The sequence below is a fragment of the Lepus europaeus genome, chromosome 3, assembly GCF_033115175.1.
Source record: "Lepus europaeus isolate LE1 chromosome 3, mLepTim1.pri, whole genome shotgun sequence".
NCBI classification, from domain to species: Eukaryota; Metazoa; Chordata; class Mammalia; order Lagomorpha; family Leporidae; genus Lepus; species Lepus europaeus.
In genome coordinates this window covers 106,421,214-106,444,525 of record NC_084829.1, presented here as the reverse complement: position 1 = coordinate 106,444,525, position 23,312 = coordinate 106,421,214, and the positions used below count along the sequence as shown (strand labels likewise).

The window sequence follows — 23,312 nt, the reverse complement described above, 5'->3', positions numbered from 1 at the left end:
AAACCCAAGTGGGAGTGCCAAGCATGCTATTTGAACTTCTTTAAGCCACTTCCGTGTTCTTAGATCAGGGTTTTACATTTCAAGAACATCTTGTGGGAGCAAAATTAGATGAGCGCTTGACACACAGTAAGTGCACAACAAATGACGGCCACTATTCCTGTCATTATTTTAACTGGTAACTGGGCCTGAGACTATCTTGTCTAGGAGGCTCCTCTCCTTACTGTAAGAGACAAACCACATGTCTGACGCTGGCTCTCCTTTTCAAAATTATCATTTAATGGGGGGCCGGCAGCGTGGAACACTTGGTTAATCCTCCGCCTGTGGCGCCAGCATCCCATGTGGGCGCAGGGTTCTAGTCCCGGTTGCTCCTCTTCCAGGCCAGCTCTCTGCTGTGGCCTGGGAGGCAGTGGAGGATGGCCCAAGTGCTTGGGCCCCTGCACCCGCATGGGAGACTAGGAGGAAGCACCTGGCTCCTGGCTTCGGATCGGCGTAGTTCCAGCCGTGGTGGCCATTTGGGGAGTGAACCAACGGAAGGAAGACCTTTCTGTCTCTCTCTCTCACTAACTCTGTCAAATAAAAAAAAAAAAAAAAAGAAGGAAATAGAGCCTCAGAATGTTAACCTAAGTATATAGTAGAGAAACCCATATTTCTTCTTAAAAAAAAATCATTTAAAATACCATTTATTTATTTTGATTTTATTTGAAAGAGAGATCTCTCATCTGCTGGTTCATTCCCCAGACGTCCACAACAGCCAGGGCTGGGTGTAGCCCTCAATCTGGGTTGCCTTCCCAAGCAGGAAGCTGGATGGGAAGTGGAGCCAGGACTGGAACCAAGCACTGCAATATGGAATGCGTGCACCCCAATCGGCGTCTCAACTGCTGAGCCAACACCTATCACCAAAAACGCCATCTGGAATATGAGAATAAACAGAGGGAATTCTGGTTGAGTACCGCGTCTCAGCACTGCAAGCCTAACACGCACAGGTGCCTTGGAAATGCCTGCCGCCACCGCTACAAGGACACCAGTCTGTGAGCTGGCTTCTGGATGCAAATGTGAACACAGGGAACAGGAGCTGGACATCTCGGGGTAGGGGGGCTTTAAATGGCTTGAGCCAAGCACTGAACAAGCTGACGCCGGAGGGACCCTGGGTTAGCCTGACCACCAGCATCAGCCCTCACAGAGAGGGTTCTTCCGAGTGTCCTTGGCGCCGCCCCTTCATCTAACTAATGACTTCTGGAAAGAGTGGCTCTTCTAAACCCTCAGCCAGGCCTCACAGCTTTGGTGTAATCCTCAAGACTGCACTCCACAAGCATGGCCATATCACCAGCTCTGCAGGGCGAGGCACCTTACACAGAAGGGTTCAGAGGGGCCAAACCTGGCAGTTCTCACTGTGCCTCCTCTCTTCTGTCACCATCACACGGCCAATGAGTGAGCATTTACATTTTGCTTCTAGACAAAGCCTTTTTAGCTTTTCTCTACCTGCAAACTCTGCCTGTGCCTCTCCCCTCTCCCTTTCTCCCAGGCCCCTGCGCATGCTTCCTGGGGTTGCAGTAACAAATTCCCACAGATTCAGGGCTTCCTAGGGCAGAACCTGATTCCCTCCCCGTTCTGGAGGTGAGCAGTCCCCACGTTCCCTCTGAGGACTCTGGGGGAGGGCGCTGCCTCGCCCCTTCCCAGCTTCTGGAAGGTCCTGGCGCTCCATGGTGCTCCTGGGCTTATAACAGAGTCACTCCATCTTCACAGGGCTTCTCTGGGTCTCCATGTCCTCTCCACTTCTGATAAGGACGCCGGTCTTTGGACTTAAGGCCCACTCTAATCCAAAGTAATCGCATCTTACTTCCAATAATTACTTCTACAAAGATCACATTTGGGCACTTTCTGAGCTGAGCTCCCAGACGGACGTAAACTTGGAGAGAGCACTATTCAACCACAATCGCCAGACCAAGTCACCCCTCCAAAATACAGGGCAAGGTGGGGCGAGATGACAAATCCCAACACTGCAGAGTTACTAAAAAGTTCAAAGTTGCAACTGCCAGTAGACCCAAGACTACCAAATCTGAATGGGAAATAATGTAGTTTTGCCTTTCTCTCACCCATGAGAAACTGTGAAATCTTGGAAAACACCAGGAGTCCCAATTAAAACAACACTAAAACAGAAAATTCACTGATCCACTTGACATTCTGCAAAAGCCTGGTATTAGGGAGAGATGAACATTCACACGCAGAAGGGGACTTGGAAAAGTTCATGGGAAAATGGAATTAAATGGTAAGTTTATTCTGGTGCAAAAATTGTTTTTGAGATCCATGCATAGTTTTTTCATAACACTCCATGAACCTTTGGATGATCCCCTCACACTAAAAGCAGCAGAATAGCAAAAAAATGAAAGATAGGTGAGGATATTTTTCAGTTTAAAAGCTTTCTCATTTGGGGGATAGTAAGAAAACTGTGGGTCTTAGAAAACCAAGGTTTCCCTTAAATATGTTACTTCAGGTCTTTAATGTCTGCCCCTATCCAACATTACCCTTTGCTAATGATGGCTATTAGCCTATGTGGGAGGGAGGGAGGGAGGGAGGGAGGGAGAGAGAAAGGGAGACTCACTTTAGCTGTGTAGGAAAAAAAATACTTGAGATCAGCTTAAAGACTTGTGTACTCCCTCTGCTGGTTCTGAATTTAAAATAAATTCTCAATAGCTTTCAGAGTTCAATTATTAATTTCACTAGATAACTAAAACACAAGGAAAGATAAGATGTGATTTTCCTCCTACACAAACACACTGGTTTTCAAACAAGTAACTAAGAAATCCCAAGACACATCCTGAAACCTGCCAAACACATCTCTGCTGGGCTTGCATGCCACCTCTCTGGGGGCGAGGTCACCGCCTGCTTTGGCCTGGCCCCCAGCAATGTGCTGTCTGCCTGCCATGCTCTGTGCTTACCTCCCCGCTGCAGCAACAGAGGGTGTGTCTGGATGCCCAGGCACAGTGAGCCCTCAGATGTGAGATAACCCGGCTGCTTCGTCAGCACAGGCAATGACCCCGAAGTAGCAGAATTACATCAAGGAAATTAGTACATTTCATTTTGCAACCTTATCCCACAACAGTATCTGAGACACTGCAGACAAAAAGCCTCAAGATTATAAACCTTCATCAGCCTAGGTAAAAAACAGGACACATACTCTCACACACACACACACACACACACAAGCCTGACTTGAAATATCCTCCAACCACGTTTGTGTCTTGCCAGCAAAGAATGACACATGGCAGTACTGTGTGGATGCCTGCTATTGCAATTCTTCTTCCTACTGGGGAAACTGAGATACAAAAGGGGAAAGGTTGCTTAAGAGTAAAATGGTTACAGTGAAGAATCGGCCTGGGCAGCGATGCAGTCAGAACTGGAGAATTCTATCACAGTCACTAGCCCCCTCACCTCGCTGAAAACTCTGCCTAGGACAAGCTGCCAAAAGGTGCACACCTCAAAGACTGCCTGCAACTGCTTCCTCCTTCCTAGGGTTATTACTTCCCAATCCATGCTCCACACCACAAACTCAGTACTAACACAAAAGCCTTAGCTCCACACGCAGTGGCTGAGCAATTCTCGGTGACTTGCTAGACAGTGCAGGCTGGCACTGCTTACAGTGGGGAGATGCGCACACAGCTCACTCCCTGCTCCATCGCAACCTGTGCTTCATGAAAGGTCATCCCAGGATCAAGTTTCACTCAGTTTCTGTGACAGTGATGGCTGACACTTGTCAGGTTTTCAGAGACCTCTCCACTAGAAAAGGCGACACTGTTGAGAAGCCCCGCAGACGGCAGAGCACGGCTTTGTGTGTGCACACATCATCACAGCGTCAGTGCCAGGTCTCAATGTATGCCGCCTGCACAGCTGTAGAGGCCCCAGACTGCACAGGATGTCAGCTCACCCCGAGTCACATCATCCTTTCCCACGGTCCGAATCTCAGAATGACCAGTCTTTATGGGCTGAAGACATAACACCCCAAAAAGCAGCTCCAAGTACCAGAAAAGCTGCCCTGCCTGGTGGATGCATTCCCTGCTTGCAAGGCTCTTACTCTGTACGTGGGAATCTAACAAAGGCCACAAGAAAATGACAAAAAAAAAAAAAGAACCAGGGGGTAGTCGCAGGGTGAGGTTTCAAGAGACAGCTATTTCAGCGAGGAAGAGGAGAAGGCAGAGCTTGCAGACCTTGAGGGGAACAGCTGGGAAACCACAATGGCTAGCAGCAGAGGCGACAGAACAGCGGTGCCCCGGGCTCACATGCAAACACTCTTACTGCAACCCCACTAGCCATGGGACCCGGACCTGCTACCTCATCGGTAAAACCAAGTAGGTGCAGGAGCTTTAAGACACCTTTTAGTTCTGAATTTCAGGCAACAAGCAGTAGCGATGAGTCGGCAGTGTCAATACACAGAACTTCGGGGTGGGGGGAGGGGTCCCCACATCGGCCCAGGGCCACAGGTATGGACCTAGAAGAACTCAAGCTTCTCCCAAACAGCACCAAACTACAGGCCCCGTGTTAGCGTGGCCTGGGATCGCCAAAGTAAGCTCAAAGTGATTTGCAGAGAGTTCAAGGCCAGCTCCGAGCCATGCCCAACATCAGCTTTGCCATTTGCCAGGAGAGGTGAAGCCCTGAGGAAAACAGAAGCATGGATGTGAACGAGGCAGAGCAAGGCAGCACCACGTTCACCGAGCACAGGCGGGCATGCTGATTGTCTTTCTCCCTGCCATTAGAACTCAACCCCTCTGTGCTGCAGTCTTATCTGCCCTGTGCCACCACCATACCTCTCGCCCTGGCAGGATGCCCTGCACACAGTGTGCCTTTGATAAATATTTGCTGAATGACACAGGATGCGACGCACATGGGTAAAAAGAGCTTTCTCTTTGCCATCTTTGTGCACTTACTGTGTACCACCTGTAACATCAACTGACACTACCCACCCCCCATATATTTACCATCTCCAGCTCTTTGCACAGCAGCAAAGAGACCAGTGACTCCTCAATTTGTGTTGCAGGAAAGGGAGAGAAATGGGGAGTCAGGAATAAGATCAAGCCTGTTCCCCACAGGCAGGGCAATATATTCCATAATCTCTCCAGCCCTAGGAATCCAAACTGCAGAGCAGCAGCAACAGGAGGAGGGGACATGCCCAGTGTGCCCAGTGTCTGGACATCCTCCAGCCCAAACAAATGACTCTTTTGTGGGATAAGACCTCTTCATTAATTTTCCAAATAGAACTATCTCATAGGTTTTCAGAACACATCAGGGTACTAAAAGTTTAACTACAAGATGTTTTTCACTTTCTTAAAACAGAACCCTCCTAAAATCTCCTAAAAATAAGTCTGCTGTAGTTTCATTTCATTTTCTAAGAAGGAGATGAAGAGATCAAAACACACACTTAGCTTCACTTTTAAGGTCTCCTGGCTCCACGGGGCTCACGGATCAAAGTCTAAAAGGGCCAATTCTTTCCCTGCACAGGTCAGGGACACAGCTCTGAAAAAGAGGAAAAGCAGTCCCGTAGGGCAGCCCTGCTGCCGAAAGAGGAAGGGCATGAGTAGAGAATCACTGACAAAGACGGCACCGCCAAAGGAAGTTACAAAACAGCATTTCAGCGACACGGGCCGAAGCAGAAGACAGATTCTTCACCCACCACCATCGCTGGCCCTTTGGCGGGTTGGTGACTAAAGCAAAACTTACCAAGCCAACGGGAGATTATCATGATTTTGTCATTCTGAAATTAAAAAACAACTTTAAACAAAGTTGCAGTTAAAGTGACATTTGCTCCTGCCCCGTGGTGATGCATTAACATAGACGGGAATGGCTAGGAAAGAAGGGTTAAGTGGCAAGTCAGCCCTGACTTTTCGCCCTGGCAAGAAGCCCTAAGAGCTCACACTGTCACGAGAGGGAGACTCAGACGCAAAGAATCCTCCTCTGCAGCGGCCGCAGAGGCCTGCACCAGCTATCCCAGCTGCGAAAGTGTGGGAGCCTCCACAGAAACTCAGCTGCCTGACAGAACAGGGTCCTGACCCACAGGAAATGCAGGCGTGTGGATGTGTACTGGGAAGTGGGTTATAAACAGGCCCTCCCAGGTAAATCCTGGAGTCCTCAGAGCTGTTTCCAAGGTAACAGGAACTCAGAGAACATACTAGCTCAATTATGGGTGCATGCAAGTTAGCTCAACCTGAGAATCAGAGGAAATGTAACCTTTTCCCCTCTTAACCACATCTGACTTTTCCTCCAACTTTTCAACGCCTGAGGTCAGGGAACCTGCGAGATAGCCGTCCCCCTGCTCTCCAGCACTGTGTGCATCTGACAAATGTAAGCTACCCAAGGGCTTCCTCTTTTTGTCAAAACAGTCTCTTTCTTGGCACTTTGATGGCTTCGTAGTTCCTAAGCACCCATTCTGCTATGCACTGGACAGCTGCACAAACCTGATACAGCCCCTTGGCCCCAGCAACACCTGCCTATCCTTCTGATGCTGAAAGTGTAGTTTTAGATTTGAGAGGCAAATGTGCTTTTCAGGAAAAGTTTACTTTGACAACCCACAACTTGGTAAATGGCCTTTTACACAAATGAATTTAAAGAAACTACTGTGATAAAGAACAAAGACCTCGGGGCCAGCGCTGTGGTGCAGGGTAATCCTCTGCCTGCGGTGCGGTGCCGGCATCCAAAGTGGGCACTGGTTCGGGTCCTGGCTGCTCCACTTCGATCCAGCTCTCTGCCTTGGCCTGGGAAAGCAGCAGAATATGGCCCACATGCTTGGGCCCCTGTACCCGCATGGGAGATCCGGAAGAAGCTCCTGGCTTCAGATCGGCTCAGCTTCGGCTGCTGCAGCCGTTTGGGAAATGAACCAGTGGATGGAAGACTTCTCTCTACCTCTCTCTACCTAGAGTCTCTAACTCTACCTCTCAAATGAAATTAAAAAACAAAAGAAAAAAAAAAAAAACCTCTAGAACTACACTATTACTTATCTCCGTACTAACAGCTAGTTATGTAATCTTTAAAAAGTCATTAACTCCCCCAAAGAATCAGTTTTTTCACCAATAAAACAAGAAAGTTGAACTAGATCAGCAAATGTCATGCTGGTTATACTTTAGCATCACCTGAAAGACTTTTAAAAAATACAGCCTCCACTAAGCCATGCACCAGCCCAACTAAATCAGCTTCCCTGGGTACTGGTAGCTTTCAGAAGCTCCCAGGTGAGCCTAACATGTAACCGGGGCCAGGAACCACTGGCCTAGATTCTGACCTCCAAGGCCTCTTTTCCAATTCTTTCATTTGGAGATGCTAGAATGACAATTCTGGTTACAGGATCTCATAACGCAATGACCCAAATAGCCACAAAAGAAGGAAGTTAGACGCCAGCACACCATGCCCTGTATGTATACCTGACCAGGGGGAGAGTAACCTGAATCCTAGACATTTTTGGAAGTGAAGAATCCTAATGCACAAGTCAGAATGAAAGTAGCGTGGTTTAAAATGCACACACATGCTTCCAAATGACTTATCAGGACAGAATCAACTCCCAAAAGTGGATGCATGGAAATGGATCACAATGAGCTCCTGACCTCTCCTTTTTCCCTCTCCCTCCACCCCCACTAAACCACAACCACAAAAAAGGTTGCCTATTAGTCATAATCAGAATAGAAAACCAGCCTGAGTTTCAAAGGGCCTTCTCCGTCATCAAAGCTTTGGATGCTCCTGCATGGCTGCATCTTTTGATGAAGGTCATCTTACAGGAACTTTAACTGAATTATTTCTCTTCAGTCTTCAAGGATTAGTTAACATGTGATACTTGGAATCAGTATTAATAGTAGTAATAATAAAACTTAAGCAAAAAGAATCATAAACTGTGCACTCTGCATCAAACATACGAAGCCTTGAGATTTTCAACTTACAGTATTTCATGGTTTTAGTTGGAGAGAAATGAGATAGCAGAAAGGGATAAAGGTAACCATGAGACAATAAAATGGTTATGACATAAAACCACAAGGTTTGTGACTAAGCCCAAAATCTCTATTTTAACTCCACAAGCTATCTGAAAACATAACTAGTTCAATCACAATTCATGGCTACTTCTGGTACTACTTCCTCACATATGTTTCAAAACCAAAAATCACTATTATGAAGTTGCTATTATATTTAACCACAAACAATAGCAAGAACGGTTATTTGGGGAATGAAATTAGTTTTTGCAGTCCTAAAGAAAGAATAGGAGAGATGAAAAAACTTTCACATTAACTTTTTCTATGTCAACTGAGTCTCCGCACCATATTCAAACACGCAGGACAAATTTCATGTGTTGGGAACTTCAGTATTCCAAATCCCAAAACCATCTTCTCAGATCCCACACAGTCACCCCTCCCTGAAAGACCCCGTCTTGAGATTAACCCTTGCCATCCAGCTGGAAACCCACTGTTTAAAGGTTATCACCTTAGCACAGCTTTGAAACGAAACTGCTGTAACTCTCATCCTTTTTGTAAACAGCCCTCATAGCACACAACTGGCATTTCTTGGAAAAGCAATAAAATCAGATCAAGTATAAGATTCATAATGTCAGCACTTGTTAAAGAAAATGAGACGGATTTATGGAATCACGTCAAAGCACAGGTCCTACTACTAAAGTATCTAAACAAGGCTTCTGCAACAATAGCATTTTTTTTTTAAAAGGGCAGTTTGCAAGGATTTCAAAAACAAACTAAAACGCTTCCTACATTAAATACTCCAGCTTTTTCATAGACAGCTCCTCTTCATTACTTCGCTTAGGTTCTCTGTCAGATTAAACTGTTCCTATTCTGCACACCTACTAGAAGGGAGACGCAGGGCTCCCTAATGACAGCGAAGCCAGGGACAGGAGGAGGAAGCAACCAGCCCTCTCATAAGCAAACAAACACCAAACTACACACAAGAGCTACTAATAAGTGCCGCCTCTCTCCAACCGCGCAGGGCCGTCCTCCGCCAGGAGCCGGCCCCACTGCTCTCTCGGGAGCTGGATCTGGGAGGCGCCTGCTCGGCCGGGTATCAGCAGCCCTGCAGGGGCAGAGGAGTTAATCTCTTCGGATGCCTAACTGCAGGAAGTCATTACATCATAGGCCTTTCCACACCTCTCCTTACCACGTGTCCGGTGCCCCGAGAGGCAGAAAAGGAGCAGTAGGGAGCCTCTCTTCAGGTTCGGTTATAGGTAGAAGCCATTATGGCCCAGCCCTGCCACCAAACCCTCCTCCCTCCCCACAGCTTAGGTGAATCGCAGGCACCTGGAGCTCGGGGCCTGCGCGGGAGCCGCAGGTGCGGCCCCCCCCCCCAACCCTGCGCTGAGGCGGCAGTGCGGCCCGTTCCAGGCCCCACGACATTTCAGAGGGGACATCGCCCACGGATAACGCGAGCCGACCAGGGAAAGGTCTGCAATCATTACTTTTTCTAATGGGATCGATGCGTCCGTGGGAGTTAACACCTCCAAGCCTGGGGTTCGCAGGCAACTAGTGACAAATACACCGCGCGTTCCCACACACATGCAACCACGCATCCCCGCACCAAGTCGCAAACGTTCCCCTGCGCCCCTACACCCCACTACGGCGAACTCCACGCCAAAGACGGCCGCGCACCTACCTCCTCCGTGTCGTCTTTGGAATCCAACAAGCGCACTCCCCGTCTGACCCTCCTCCGCCAACCGCCCCGCGACTCCCGCCCCCGCCCCAACCCCGCCGGTACCGAGGCTTCCCCCGGAGCCTCCTGCGTCCCCTCTGCGGCAGAGCGCGGGTTCCCCTCCGCCGGAGGCGGCGGTCTGCGAAAACTCCCAGGGCCTCGGTACCGCGGCTCCCCCGGCCAAGCCCTCAGCCCGGCGGATCCCGCCGCCAGCCCCGGGTGGGTACGCACCTTCCAACCGGCGGAGCTGTTGCTGTCGCCCTTATCCTTGAAGTAGGGCACACAGCGCACCATCCACTCATAGATCTGGGACAGAGTGAGCCGCTTGTCCGGGGAGCTCTGGATGGCGTGAGTGATCAGGTCGGCGTAGGACAGGTTCCCCCAGGCGTTCCGGCGCGAGGAGCATTTCCTCGGCTGCCCTGAGCCCCCAGCCGCCCCCGGCTGCAGCGCTGGCAGCGGCTGCTGGGGCTGCAGCGGAGTCTGCGTCCCCCCGCTCAGCGCGCCCGCCGCGGGCGCTGGCCCGGGCCCGAGGTCCTGCCCTCCGGCAGCCAGCAGGCGGGCCGAATCCTCCAGGAGCAGCCCGGAGCCCAGCGCGCCGCTCCCGCCGCCGCCGCCTCCGCCGCCGATCGCCATGGCCGAGCCAGCCCGGCCGCCGCCGTCCTCGTCGTCTTCATCGTCGTCCTCCTCGGGGATCATGGAGTCGGCGGCCGTCTCCCCCGAGGGCTTGGCCGGGCTCGCCTGGAGCTCCGGCCTCTGCAGGGGCCAAGTGCAAGAACGCGGTCGGCTCTGGGGCTCGAACTCCGGGTCCAGCTCCACTTCGAGCGGAGAGAGCGGGGCCGGGGAGGCCGGCGCCTCTGCCATCTTCGGCGCCTGCCCGCCCGCCCGCGGCTCGGGCTCTCGCGCTCTCCTCTCGCGCCGGGGCGGGGTGCGGCGGGGGAGGGCCGGGGCGCCGCCGCCTGAGGAAGCACGAGAGGAGACAGAGGGGGAGTTGGTTATCCCGGGCGGGAGCCCGCCGCCGCCGCACCCGCCACCCGGGAACAGGCAGACCTGGAGACGTGCGTCCCGCGAACCTGGCGCAGCAGACGCCGCCCCCTGGCCAGGCCGCGGGGGAGCCGCGAGCGAATGGCCGGCCGCGCACGGGGCAGCCCCCTCCCCCGCCGCCGCCCGGGCTGCGGGGCTCTCCCGGGCTAGGGGGAGGGGCGGGGGCCGGGCCGGGGGAGGGGCGCGCCGCGCCTTTAAAGCGGGCCGCGGCCGGGGCTGGCGCAGCCGAGCCGCGCTCCGAGCCGGAGCGGGCGTGCGTTTGTTTATGTTTCGCTCCGGCCCCGGCGCTCCAGTGCCTCCCGCGGCGGCGCCGCCGCCAAAGTCTGTGGCGTCTTCCGCGCTCCGCTCGCGTTCCCCTGCCCTGCCGCCTCCGCGACTCCCTGCCGCCGCCCGCCCGGCCCCGTGGCCCGAGCCCCTACTCCCTGCTTCGCCCTGGAGCCGGGAGGGCGACTGGGGGAGCCGGGGTCTGGGCGCAGGCGGGCCTTGCACTTCCAAGATAGGGGCAAAAAAAAAAAAAGGAAAGAAGGGGGACAGGCAACACCCGCGGGTGCTCGCCGGGGGTCCAGCCCGGCGGGAACGGCCACTTCGGGGTTCGGGTGGTTTATTCTCCCCGGGGGGACGCCGTGCCCTCCGCCCGCTGCCCGGGTCGGGGACGCAGGGAGGGGGCGAGGCGCAGCGTAAACCTTCCAACAGGTCGGGAAGCGCCAAGTCTCCCGGGCGGCCAGAAAGCTCGGGCCAGCGCGTTCATCACCTCCTTGCTCCCGCTGCTGCCATCTTGACAGTTTCCCCCCTTCCCTCAAGTCCTTTAAAAAACACTCGCGGGAGCGAAGGGGGGCGCGCACAGCGAGGGGAGAACGGAAAGCGCCTGGCCCCGCTCGGAAGCAGATCCGGAGTCACCGGGAAGGCGGCCGCCCCGCTGCACAGCTCCGGCGCCTACCTCGGTTCCTTCCCTTCAGGGACGAGGCGGGAGGACGCACAATCCCGCGCGGGCCCGGGGCACGGCGAGGAGGGGGCGCGCCACCCGGGCGAAGGAGAGGCGCTCGGGCCGCCGCCGCAGCCCGCCCGAGGAACCGCCTGTCAGCCTGCGCGCCGCCGCCGCCGCCGCCGCCTTCCACATTCCTCCTCCTCCCTTCCACGAGCAGGGCGGCCGCGGCAGCAGCACAAAGTTATAGACACACGCAGGGAGCCTCAACCTAGGCTGACGGCGGGCGGGCGGGCGGACGGGTCCCCGCCCAGGGGGAGGGCCGGGGCGGGGGCCGCGGGCGCTCCGCCGTGTGCGCGTGTGCGCGCGTGCTGAGAGGGATCGCGCGCGCCTGCGCGTGGGCGCCGGGGCGTGCGCGCGCGCGCGCTCCGCGGGCCGGGGAGCTGAGGGCTTCCGCCGCCGGCCCAGCCGGGCGCCGCGACAACAAAGCGCGGGGCTGGCTCGCCTGAGGCGGGCGAGGGGAAGGCGCGCGGAGCCCCCGACGCCCCGCCGAACCGGGCGAAGCCCCGGCCACCGTGGGGAAGTGGGATGGCGGGGGTCCCTGGCCTGCGCGCGCGGTGTCGGACCCCGCAGCGTTAGAACCGGACGCCAGGTAACATCCGAGAGAAGGTGCTGACCGCGGAGGGCCGGGGTCGCCTCGGCGTGGACCTTGCTGTCTGCGACACTCTGATAGACAGATGCGTCCGATTCGATCAGGGCCCCAGGGTTTGCCCTGGGTCCCCCCGCGTGGACGCTGAACTACAATCGTCTCCCTTTTTCGTGGCTTTCATGGGCAGATGGGGGGGAGGGGGCTGTAACTGAGGAAGAAAATCGAATTATCCCCCGGTTCTCGACGAAAAGAGGAGCCTCCGAACAGCCGAGACGGGGAGCAGATTTCACGGCAAAACTTCCAGTGGCGCACTTCTGACGTCTGTCTTGGCTTTAGGCGTAACAGAATACCTCCACAAGTCCTTATCCCGTGACGCCTGCCCCAGATCGCCCGTTTATGCCCTAAGAATGCACAACACGCCACATGCACGCCAAACGCCTGTCCGCTGGGCAAAATCCCGACGCCCGGGAACGTCCAGCCCGGGTTCCGCCGGAGTCCGCCCACCCCGCCGGCTCCGGGCTCCGGGCTTTGCGCAGCGCCCGTCACTCAAGTGACGCGCGGCCCCGCCCCTGCGCCAAGCTAGGTCGACGCGTACAAACAGATGATGTCATCGTCTCCACACGCGCGTGACCCCGGAGCGCTGCGCCGCGTCGCCATTCGCTGCGCCGCTGCCTCGTCAAGGCACGCCGCGCGCTGAGTGGCCGCGGGGGCCAGTCTCCAGGCCCCCCGACGCCCCTCTCGGCTCGCCATCCGCCCCCCTCCACTCCCCGCTCCCGGCAAATAATAAACAAGCGAGTAAAAATTCTAAGAAGTGCGGAGAAAAAGAGAGGGTGCCCCCCCCCCCGAAGCCACTGCTGGCGCACGACGCAATGGCAGCGTTAAAGGGGGAAGGGGACACGTGGGAGCGCCTGGCTGAGGGGCCAAGGGAGCGGACCCGCGCGCTGGGTCCCGCCGCCCTGAGGGGACGTCGCGGGAGGAAACGGGCGAGCGCTCCGGCGCTAAGGCCCGGCAGCCGACGAGCTCGGGGCCCGGCGCGCCTAGGGGGCGGAGCCTGAGCGGCGCCGGAGCCGCGCGGGCGGAGCCGGGCGACACGTGCGAGGGCAGGCCGGGCGCGCGCGGCCGCGGCTCGCCTGGGCGCGCGCGCTTGTTTACCAGAGCACGTGGGTGTTATTTTTAAATGGAATGTGGTGCTGGCCGGGCTGCCGCGCGTAGGGCGCGTGGGGCCGCCCGCGCTAGCTGGGGGACGCGGCGGCACCCGCGCCGCGGCCTCTGCGGGCGCTGCTAAGCCGGACGGCGAAGCTGTCTCCGTGCGCGTTGCCCGCGGCCCCGGCCCTGGGAGCCCGATGGCAGAGTTTCGCGCGCTGCCGGAGCGGCCGCCGAGATGACGGGTTCCCGCCTCGGAACGCCGCCTTCCTTCTTCCCGTGCTTGGCTCCCCCGCATTCCACACTCTGGGAACAAAGCCGCCCGCCGTTGCGGGGCTGGGAGGCGGCGCTGGGCGGACCCCGCAGCTGCAGGTTCTGGAGCTGAGCTCACGCGCGCACGCTTGCCCTCTCAAACGCGTTTCTGCTACTTTGGGTGTCCCTGCGAAGTCGGGGTGGGGGGGAAGGGGGTCTGCTTCATGGGATTGCTCCTCAGCCGGAGGATCATCTCTGTGGGCCTGCCCCGCTGAGATCCCGAGTTTGTATTTGGTTTACAATGTGGACAGTGGTGCGAGATCACAGCTGTCAGCTCCAAGTGCCAGTGCTCTGGACGCCGAGGGCAGAGAGGTTTCGGGGGAGGCAGATAGGGGAGTAGGAACAGATTATCCGCAGTCTGGTGTTCAGTTTTGCACCAAGGGCTTAGGGCTTTTGCACCGTGATGCCGCATAAAATCCAAGGAATTTTCAGTTGCTGGTAAAAGAAATCCACACTTTGCCTTCTCCAAATCTGAACGATCCTTTGCCATTGAAGTGCAGACCTGCAGAACCAGAAAGAATGTGTTTACACTGGCTGGGCTCTCAGCGCTGGTCTTTGCAAACACGTTGAGTGTCCATTTATAGAATGCATATCTCAAGGGCATTCCTGAACAATGGAAGAGTTGAAAGATTCAGCGGACTGAGAGCACGGGAGACCCTCACGCTGAAGATGGGGCATGATCTAGCCACTTCGCTCCAAGAGCTTACCGTCCTAGTTGGAATGAGACACATTGAAAAGTTAAACATTTTCCCAGTCTGAAAGCACTACAAGACAAATACAAGAGGTCATCTGTGTTATGTTGGGTTAAGTTTCAAACAAATTGGGGATCTGAAAACTTGAGATGGCAGCGACTGTAAACATTTGGCTTTGTACATGTGTTTTTATTTTTTTATTTAAAGATTTATTTATTTATTTGAAAGACAGTTACAGAGAGGCAGAGAGAAGTCTTCCATCTGCTGGTTCAGTCCCCAGATGGCTGCAATTATGGCTTTTCCAGGCCATAGCTGGATTGGAAACGGAGCAGCCCGGACTCGAAACCACACCCACATGGGATGCCGGCACTGCAGGCGGGGCTTTACCAGCTGTGCCACAGCACCAGTCCCACGTGTGTGTTTTACTCAAGCCTTAAAGAACTAGAGACTCAGGGATCGTTCCCTTTTAGCTTGACACTTTGCCTTCCCGGGTAGGCCTCTCTGTTCCTTTTCCATTTCTTCCCACCACCTTTTCCTCCTCGTTTTTAGGTGCAGGAGAGCTGAGGAAGCCTCAGTGGTTGATTGAAAAGGAATGCTGCTGGTAGAATTCTTGCTCAGAACTTCCCCCCACGTTTTACTGATCCATTCTATGCCCTGTTTCCATGAGCGGCTTTAAGGTGCTGATGTGGTCCCTCCACTTGGTAAATTCAGTCAGTGCAGAAACAGAAACAAAAGTTTTCAAGTTTTTACCTGCATAAGATGAGGAGGTGGCACTTGGCCCCTGTGTGCCAGCCCAGTTCTTGTACCCAGGCCAACCAGAGCCTCCCTCTGACGCAGAGCCAATGTCTGGGGCCCCAGCCTGCTGCCTCTCAGCGGGGCTTCTCTGCCCAACCCAACAAAGACAGACGTAGGAGCCTGCTAAGGAGAACATTTGCCTGCTGGAAAGAAACAAGGATCCCCACTGTCCCCCTAGCGTCCACGCAGTACCTCTATCGGTCACTCTGTGCTGCCCCTCTCCTGGGCCAGCTACTCCCATGAAGAACTTCCTGGTTGAACGCTATGTACCAAGCACACAGTGAGCTCGGCTCTGCTTTCGGGCATCGGTCCAGGCAGGTTTCATCACCACCCTCTGCACAGGAGGGGGCAGCTCACCGCCTCTGGCTTTCGTTCCCTAACGGAGCTCTGCCAGGGTTACAGTGTGTGTCCTTCAGGTCATCTGCAGGGCAAGCCTGTTGGTTTTCAAGCCCTGAAATGGACTTGGGTAGTAATGGAGAGGGATTCTCTGTTTCAGTATGATGAGAAAGGATGGTGACTAACCGGCGTCATCACTTCATACAGTCGAGCACTTTGTCTGCAGTGTTGGAGCCTCACAAAGACCACAGGAGGAAGTTGCAGGAGCGGCATCCAGAATTCAGCCTCTGAGCTTCCCTCCCTTAGCAGCTGTGTGGCTTTGGGGGTGTCATTTAGCCATCAAGCCTCAGTCCCTCAGCTGGAAAATGGGGATGATACCTTCTGGGGTTGGGGGATTAGGCTAAGTGAGATTAGAATTGAAAGCATTTAGATTTGAATAGTACTGCACCGGGGAAGCTTTTAAACATGGTGGTACCCAGGCTCTGTCTTGAAACAAATGAATTAGACCTTTGGAAGGAGGAGGGTGGTGTTGCAATGCTTTTACACGTTTTCCTGGTGAATCCCAGGCAGCGAAGGCTGAGACTACTAAGGTAGGGGTCTCCTGTGGACTCAAGTCTTTGCCCTTGGCCATCACTAATTCATTCCTGCTTGAAATGAGGGCGGAGCCTTCCCTGGCCACTTCTTCCATGCACAAAGCATCTCAGCTGGTCTCTAGAAGAAGCTACCCCGGCAGGGACCATCCTCTCAATTTATAGGGATCTCCCCAGATCTGACAGGGAGCAGCAGGCCCAGAACTTGAACCGACAGCTGTCTGAACCTACCCAGCCTGTACATGGACCCAGAGGCAAGGAGCTTCTTTGGCCGTCCGGTCTACGAGAAGTGGGCTGGAGCCAGACACTGGGACACACACCCCACACCCTTCCCTAACCGGCCCACAGCTGGTGGTATCTGGCCACATCTGCTCCCACAAGGTTGATTTTTGGCTCCCCCAAATGTTTTTAAGGTTTCTGAGTCTTGCTAAAATTTAAAAAGGGGAAAGAGTTCACCCAAACTCTGATTTCTAACTATTCTGGAAAAATTGGAAGAGCTTGTTGTACTGGCGCCACATGGCAAGGAGGTGAGTATCCGCCTGTATACTTCCAGTTGCCATCAGGGCCTCTCGTTGCGCATGCGCATCCTGCTGATCCGTGAGCGCCTGACCTGGCCATCCTGACCTGTGTGTGGCCCGTTGGACACCGTGCACGCCAATTCATGAGAAACCCAGAGCTGGGCGCCGCCACGGACCCCTGTGGGAGCGTCTATACCACAGATACCTGCAATCACCGTCAACCAAGGCTGGTTGTCTTGCTGCTGCTTTCGGAGGGCTTGTGTGCTAGCTCCACGGCCGCCGTCCCGCGTTCTAAGGACCCTGTGTTCCCAAAGGGAAGGGAAGGGAAACCCCTGAGAAACTGTACTATGGCTCTCCTTAGCAACTGACTGTGCAATACCTAAGCTTGTTTTTAAAGCTCTTCATTTCAACATGGTGGGGTAGACCCCAGAAGAAACATCTCGATCGAAGCTAAACCTGGCGAGGATCTAAATGGAGCCGGCCAGAAAGCAGGCAGATCATGGGAGCAAAGCGGCCGTGGGGCTCTGGGGAAGCCCACACCCGCCTACAAAGGCTGCCAGACAGCGCCAGCCCTGAGCGTCGGCCCCCTGAGAGACAGGCGATCCGTCCTCAGCTTTGCCCAAGAGCAGGGGCTAATAACCTCCTCCATAAAGCTGGAGCTCCGAAGAACCAAAAGAAAGAATATGGACTTAATGTGCTTTGTGAGAGAGGACCCCCGGGAAACGTTCGTGTGGTCTCCTGGTGCTGGAAGAAGATGCGTTCAAAGTCGTGACTGTGGTGTGACCCAAATTCACCATGTGTGGCCTTATAAAAAAACTTCACGAGCTCCAGTTTGTGGGGCTCCACACCATGGCATGAATCCTCCCTGGGGGAATACCTTGAACCTCCGGCCCCAAGAAGCCCCACAGATACTATTGGGAGAACAGAAGCCCATAAACGGAAAACAACACAAACAAGGAAGCTGGGCTCCAAGTGAGAGCTGGCAAGAAGTCAGGGCGGATGCGTGCAGGCTGTATATTGGAATCATCCAATGCAAAGAAACAAGTGTGCTTATTCTATTTAAAGGAGTAGAAGTTTGAAAATATAAGAAAGGAATGAGAGTCTATTAAGAAACTGAGTAGATTCAAGAGCAAAGCACTTGGGGCCAGCGTTGTGGAGCAGCAGGTTAAAGCCCCAACCTGCAGCGCCGGCATCCCATATGGGTGCCGGTTCTAGTCCAGGCTGCTCCTCTTCCCATCCAGCTTTCTGCTATGGCCTGGGAAAGCAGTAGAAGATGGCCCAAGTCCTTGGGTCCTGCACCCGTGTGCTGGCTTCGGATCGGCACAGCTCCAGCCATTGCGGCCACCTGGGGAATGAACCAGCAGATGGAAGACCTCTCTCTCTATCTCTACCTCTCTCTGTAACTCTCTCTTTCAAATGAATAAAATATATATTTAAATAAAAAAAAAGATCAAAGCACTTACTACTTGTTTTAATATTTCCTTCCCGACCAGATTTTAGGTCTCCCGGGACACAGAGAACAAGCTAAGCGCCTTACAGGTTACTGATGGCCAATTGAAGAAAATATTCAGTCCCTTTGAAAGCCGGCAGTAAAAATGAGAGTTTGTGACTGCAGGTCTAAGATGTAACTGTGAACACTCCTATTATAACATCCGGCTCAGGAAGACAGGAAGTGAGAATGGAAGCAGTGCTGCCCGAGGGCTGGCCCCCAGCAGATGGCACTGAGCTTTGCAAGTACTCCATCTACCCCCATGCCTCATCTTGAGAAAACTTGTGAAGTGTCCATGTGTCCATGTCCACTTGTTAGAAAATCTATTTATAATGCCCAGTAATTGGCATCTGAAGTCCCTGTTACAGCACTGGCACAGTACTTCTGAGAAATCCAGGCCATATGGAACCACTGGTTACTCTTCAGAACCCCTGAGTCTCCCTGGTGGGTGCAATTTGGCATGTCCACTACTAATGGGTAAAGATTTCGGTGGAGGGCTGCTATTGAAGCCCCCAAACAGTGTGACGTGGGCTGCAGTGAGGGACACTGTATCTGATTATTGTCACCCCTCCACACACACACACACACACACGTACGCAACCGTACCTGGAAGTGCAGGCAACCTACAGGAGGACAGCAGAGGGAAAATGAAAAGTCTGACCAATCTGGCAAGTCTGATGTAAGCAGCAGTTTAAAACCCTCCAGCTAGCAAGCTGCGGGGCCTGCACATACTTACAGCAAACCCTGGTGTTGGAGACGCATACTTACAGCAAACCTTGGCGATGGAGACGTCTCAAGCAATGCACTGCTGTCGCTGTGTGGCCTCCAAACGCTCTCCATTAGCCGTGGGCTACACAGATCTGAAGCGGGTTTTTCCTGTGTTGGAGGAACAGTTCAGTCCTGGGGGAGCCTTTGCTGGTGGCTCCCAGTGGTGGTGCTGGTGGTGGGGCAGAGAAGAGCTTTGTGCACCCCGATCTGCCCGCCCTGAGAGAAAGCAACGGAGGCACGTGGCCTGGCACCACTGGCATGGCCAGCCAGGAAGCAATTCTGTCTGGCCTTTGGATTTGCTCTCTCCAGAAGGCTGATCTTCTCCACACATTGCAAAGGGCTTCCCTTCTTCCTTTCCCTCCCCCTGGACGTGCCTTTAATATCACATCCCAGCGCCCTCCTGGGCCCTTGTGCGCATTTCTGGAGAGACAGCTGGAGCCACCAGAATGGGTGACACAATCATTAAGGCAGACATATGTGAGGAGGAAGTGTCCAGGCCCCCAGACACGAGTTATTTTATGAAAGCCTCACACATTGGCGCACTACTGAGTTCCTTTGCAATTTCACTTCTCAAATGTGCAATGTGAAGGTTGTTTTTGGTACTTAAAATGATTTTTTATAAAATCTGCATTTTTGGAAACAAATAATGAGGCCAAATGAATAATTCCATAAATGAACACAATCCCTGGGGTCCTTGTTTGGGGAACGGAGCTGTGCCAGGTCAGGGCGCACCGTTTCCTGGGGAGAGAGAAACTCCACACAGTTTAGGATTTTACCAACCAGTGAAAGGACAGGGCTTGAGCTGGGTCCTTTCTGTTCACTTGTTACGCCATGAAAATGTATTTTTGAAGAGGGAGTGGGTTGTCATGACAACTGCGATCGGCAGGGCCCGTGTGATCTACGCGGAGCCCAGGAAGTAGAGGGGCAGAGGCCTGCACGTTGGACGGGCAACAGTGAGCAAAGGGAGCCTGGGGAAGGCCGGTGTCCTCAGAAGCCACTGTTAGCTGCTGCCTGGACCTCGCAACTCTACCGGCTAAGTGACAGAACGAAGTCCCCCTACCTACTAGAGAAGCACGCTGCATCTGGGGAAGCCAAGGGCAAAGGAATTCCCCGAGGCCCAGTCCAGAAGAGGTGGCCATTTTGACCAATTTGCTCCCCAACCCCACAGCAACTTGACATTATACTGTCATCAGTTTTGTTTTGTTTTTTTCCAAACTCATTGATTTCCAAGTGAACAACTGGAACTGCAAAATTGCAAATTTATAAAAATTATTTTGTCTATATCTGTTCTAAGTTGTCCCTCCACTTTTTCACAATTGTTGTAAACTAATGTTAGAACTAGGCCAAAATCCCTATGTCAAGGTTGCTTGATTTCTGCATTGAAACACTTGGAAGACGAGAATGTTAGAGGGTTTGGAAAATTCCTCTTGATGTCATCCTACCTAATGCTTCTTCATTCTCTAAGATAAAAACCTTGACTCTTGGGACCGGCATTGTCGCACAGTGGGCTAACGCCTTGGCCTGAAGCGCCAGCATCCCAGCTGGCATCCCATATGCTGCCAGTTCAAGACCCGGCTGCTCCACTTCCAATCCAGCTCTTAGCTATGGCCTGGGAAAGCAGTAGAAGATGGCCCAAGTCCTTGGGCCCCTGCACCCATGTGGGAGACCTGGAAGAAGCTCCTGGCTCCTGGCTTTGGATTGGCGCAGTTGCGGCCAATTAGGGAGTGAACCAGCGGATGGAAGACCTCTCTCTCTCTCTCTCTCTCTCTCTCTCTCTCTGCCTCTCCTCTTTCTGTGTAACTCTGACTTTCAAATAAATAAATAAATCTTTTAAAAAAAAAACCTGATTCCGCTTTTTCAGTATGAAACAAAAGCATGTAAAATATTTTCTAGAACATCCTATATTACTTGGCCGACATCTGTAAGCTTGCTTCTCCTGGCTCTGTCTTCAGCATATACTTTTTAAAATCTCTTTGTTGCGAAATATCACATGCATGCAGAAAATCATAGCACAGCTCACAGTCCTCTGCTCCACCCTCCTCATCAACACCTTTCACCCGCTAAAGTCTCCATCATACACACAGTCAGAGGGCTGGGTTACAGACCCTCAGAGGTGCGGAACAGTGAATGTCTTCAGTAAGCATTTATCAAGCACCTACGGTATTTACCCATTTATAAACATACCACAGGGCTGCTGGTTTCCCCCTGGTCCATGATCACGGGTGCTGTTTCTGCAGGGTTTAGCTATGTCTAAACATTAGATCTAGTTCTTTTTGGGAAAGCACCATCTTTGCTGTTTTCCCATGAGACCAAAAGCCCACGGAGACCAGGGATTGTATTCAACGGGCCTTTTTATTTCCAACACACAGCAGGCACTCAATAAGTGCAGAAGGGAACGTGGGAGGCCTGATCCTTAGAATCTTCCTGTGCCTGTGATATTACTAGCCACCAAAATAAATAGTGAAGCCACAGTCCTACCCACAGAGGGTGCCACTGGTAGCAGGCTCTGACCATTCACCGAATCAGTAAACCATCAGAGCTACAGAAAATCACATTATTTTCATTGAAGCCTTTTGCAGGTACCTATTGTAATCATGGCCCTGATAAAGGATGCCAAGTGCTCCTGAGCGCAAAGCAGGAGAGAGAATATTATTATTCAGTTACCAACTCATTTGGCTCCTAATCATAGAAGATCTGCTCTGGGAGACACTCCTTTCTGCTGAATTGGCATGACTGGAATGCAGCCTCTTTCCGCCAGGGCTTGTGAGCCTTTGAGAGATGCTCTTTAGGAAGATCTCATTTTCCTTACCTGGGTCTGCTCTGGGTCCTGCTAAGCTTGCTGGTGACTTATTATGAATATGCCCCAATTACACTCCCCGCCTGTGTACAACATGGACTTTGTCTTTGCTCCACTGCCTTCTCCTGTGCTTGGCCAGGGCGCCCTCGTGCCCTCCCAGGAAGCCTTAGATTTCCAGACCTCTCCCTGAGGGCAGGGGCTGGGAAGCAGACCACCCTCCCTCCCAGCTGACCAGAGCCTGGCCATGGGCTGGACTTGGAGAATCACGCTGCTGGTCTGGTGGTTCTTTACCACTTCCTTCGAAGGCGTCCAGGGGGAGGGGACAAATTTCCAGCCAGAGAGGTGAAGCTGTTGGCCAGCATGCTGGAATGCCCCTGTCACACAGCCAAGTCTACTGTAGGCTCGGTTTCTGTGTACGAGCTGTGCAGTGCCCAGGCCACTAAGGTTCTGCAGGAAGGCCGCAGACACAGACCACCAACAGCCACCTGCTCTGCTCCGGTGCAGGGCCCAGGGGGCTCAGGACAGTGCCTGGCCACGGGTGGTCTGGCCTTCACCCTGCTTTGATGAAGGGGTGCAGAGGGGAGATGGTTCTCAGCTGCACACCAGGCAATGCTGATGCAAGGAAGAGTTGGAGTCCTAAGATGGGGAGGGGGGGGTCCCTCAGCTCACCTCCACCTCCTCTGGGCACCAGGCTGCAGAGCTGATTGTGGTGACAACCCCTCCCCCCACCCTCACTACCCCCATCGCCTTCCCTCCTTGGTCCTCAGTTACTCAGCAGGACTCCCAGAGGTGATCCTGTGGGGAGAGCATTGTCTCACGTGCCTTCTCCCAGAACTCTCTGCCGCCCAGCGCTATGCCAGTGTCAAGGCTGTGAGGCTGACCCCTGTGCAGGCTCATTTTGGAAAAACTAGACAACAGACTTCTTGAACCCCTTCTGGGTTTACTGAAGCCACCACAGCAACTCTCCCAATGTCCTCCCGATGTTGCCCGGGATTGAAAACCAGTGTCACACATCCTTAGGTTACTGTTTCTTGAATGGTACTTCCATGCTGCTATAAATAGTTGTCTTTGTGAGTTCTTCCTCAGCCAGGGGACGATAAGTACAATCACAGACTTGGGAGAGTCCTTGGCATCGGCTGGTATTCAGAGGATGTCTTCATACAAAAGAGGTTGGGCAAAAGCTAACAATGGGTATTGTTTAATCTGGCTGCCGATGACCCAAATTCCTTATCCCTGGCCTCCTTTGCTTTGGGGATGAGGCTAAGGATAAATGCCAACCCCTTCTCAGCAGCAAGGGAATTCTGCCTTAACAGATGAGGGGCTTCACACCTTTGCACCTCTGCCTTACTTGACCTGTAATTGTTGTCACTGGAGAGATTTCGCTTGAAAAAGCAAGTAGCTACATAATAAAATCCTTAACATGTATTCTGGGTTTCATAACCACCATCAGCACCCTCATTCTAATATTGCATAACTTCGACAATTTGAATAGCTGCTGAAGAGTGAGTCACCTCTGAGCCGCGAGCTGAGGCCGGGGCATTTTTCTCCTGAAAGGACGATTTGGCAGCGCAATCTTGAGAGGTGGCACTGGGTGTACCGGCAGCGG

At 53.5% G+C, this 23,312-nt stretch overlaps 1 protein-coding gene across 2 annotated transcripts in view; it reads right to left on the bottom strand.

The window, feature by feature from the left end:
* The window catches only part of FOXO3 (forkhead box O3), a 114,951-nt gene extending 103,213 nt beyond the window's left edge, over positions 1-11,738 (bottom strand). Inside the window, exons 1-2 of one of the 2 annotated variants that reach the window (XM_062186581.1) lie at positions 11,633-11,738; positions 9,886-10,610 (exon numbers count right to left, since the gene is read on the bottom strand). In XM_062186581.1, coding sequence (XP_062042565.1) covers positions 9,886-10,515 — 630 coding nt within the window. In that variant the 5' untranslated portion in view covers positions 10,516-10,610; positions 11,633-11,738. Of the gene's footprint in view, positions 1-9,885; positions 10,611-11,632 lie in introns of those variants that run through there. The other variant, XM_062186582.1, reaches the window with a different exon arrangement.
* Between the last annotated feature and the right edge of the window lie 11,574 nt (positions 11,739-23,312).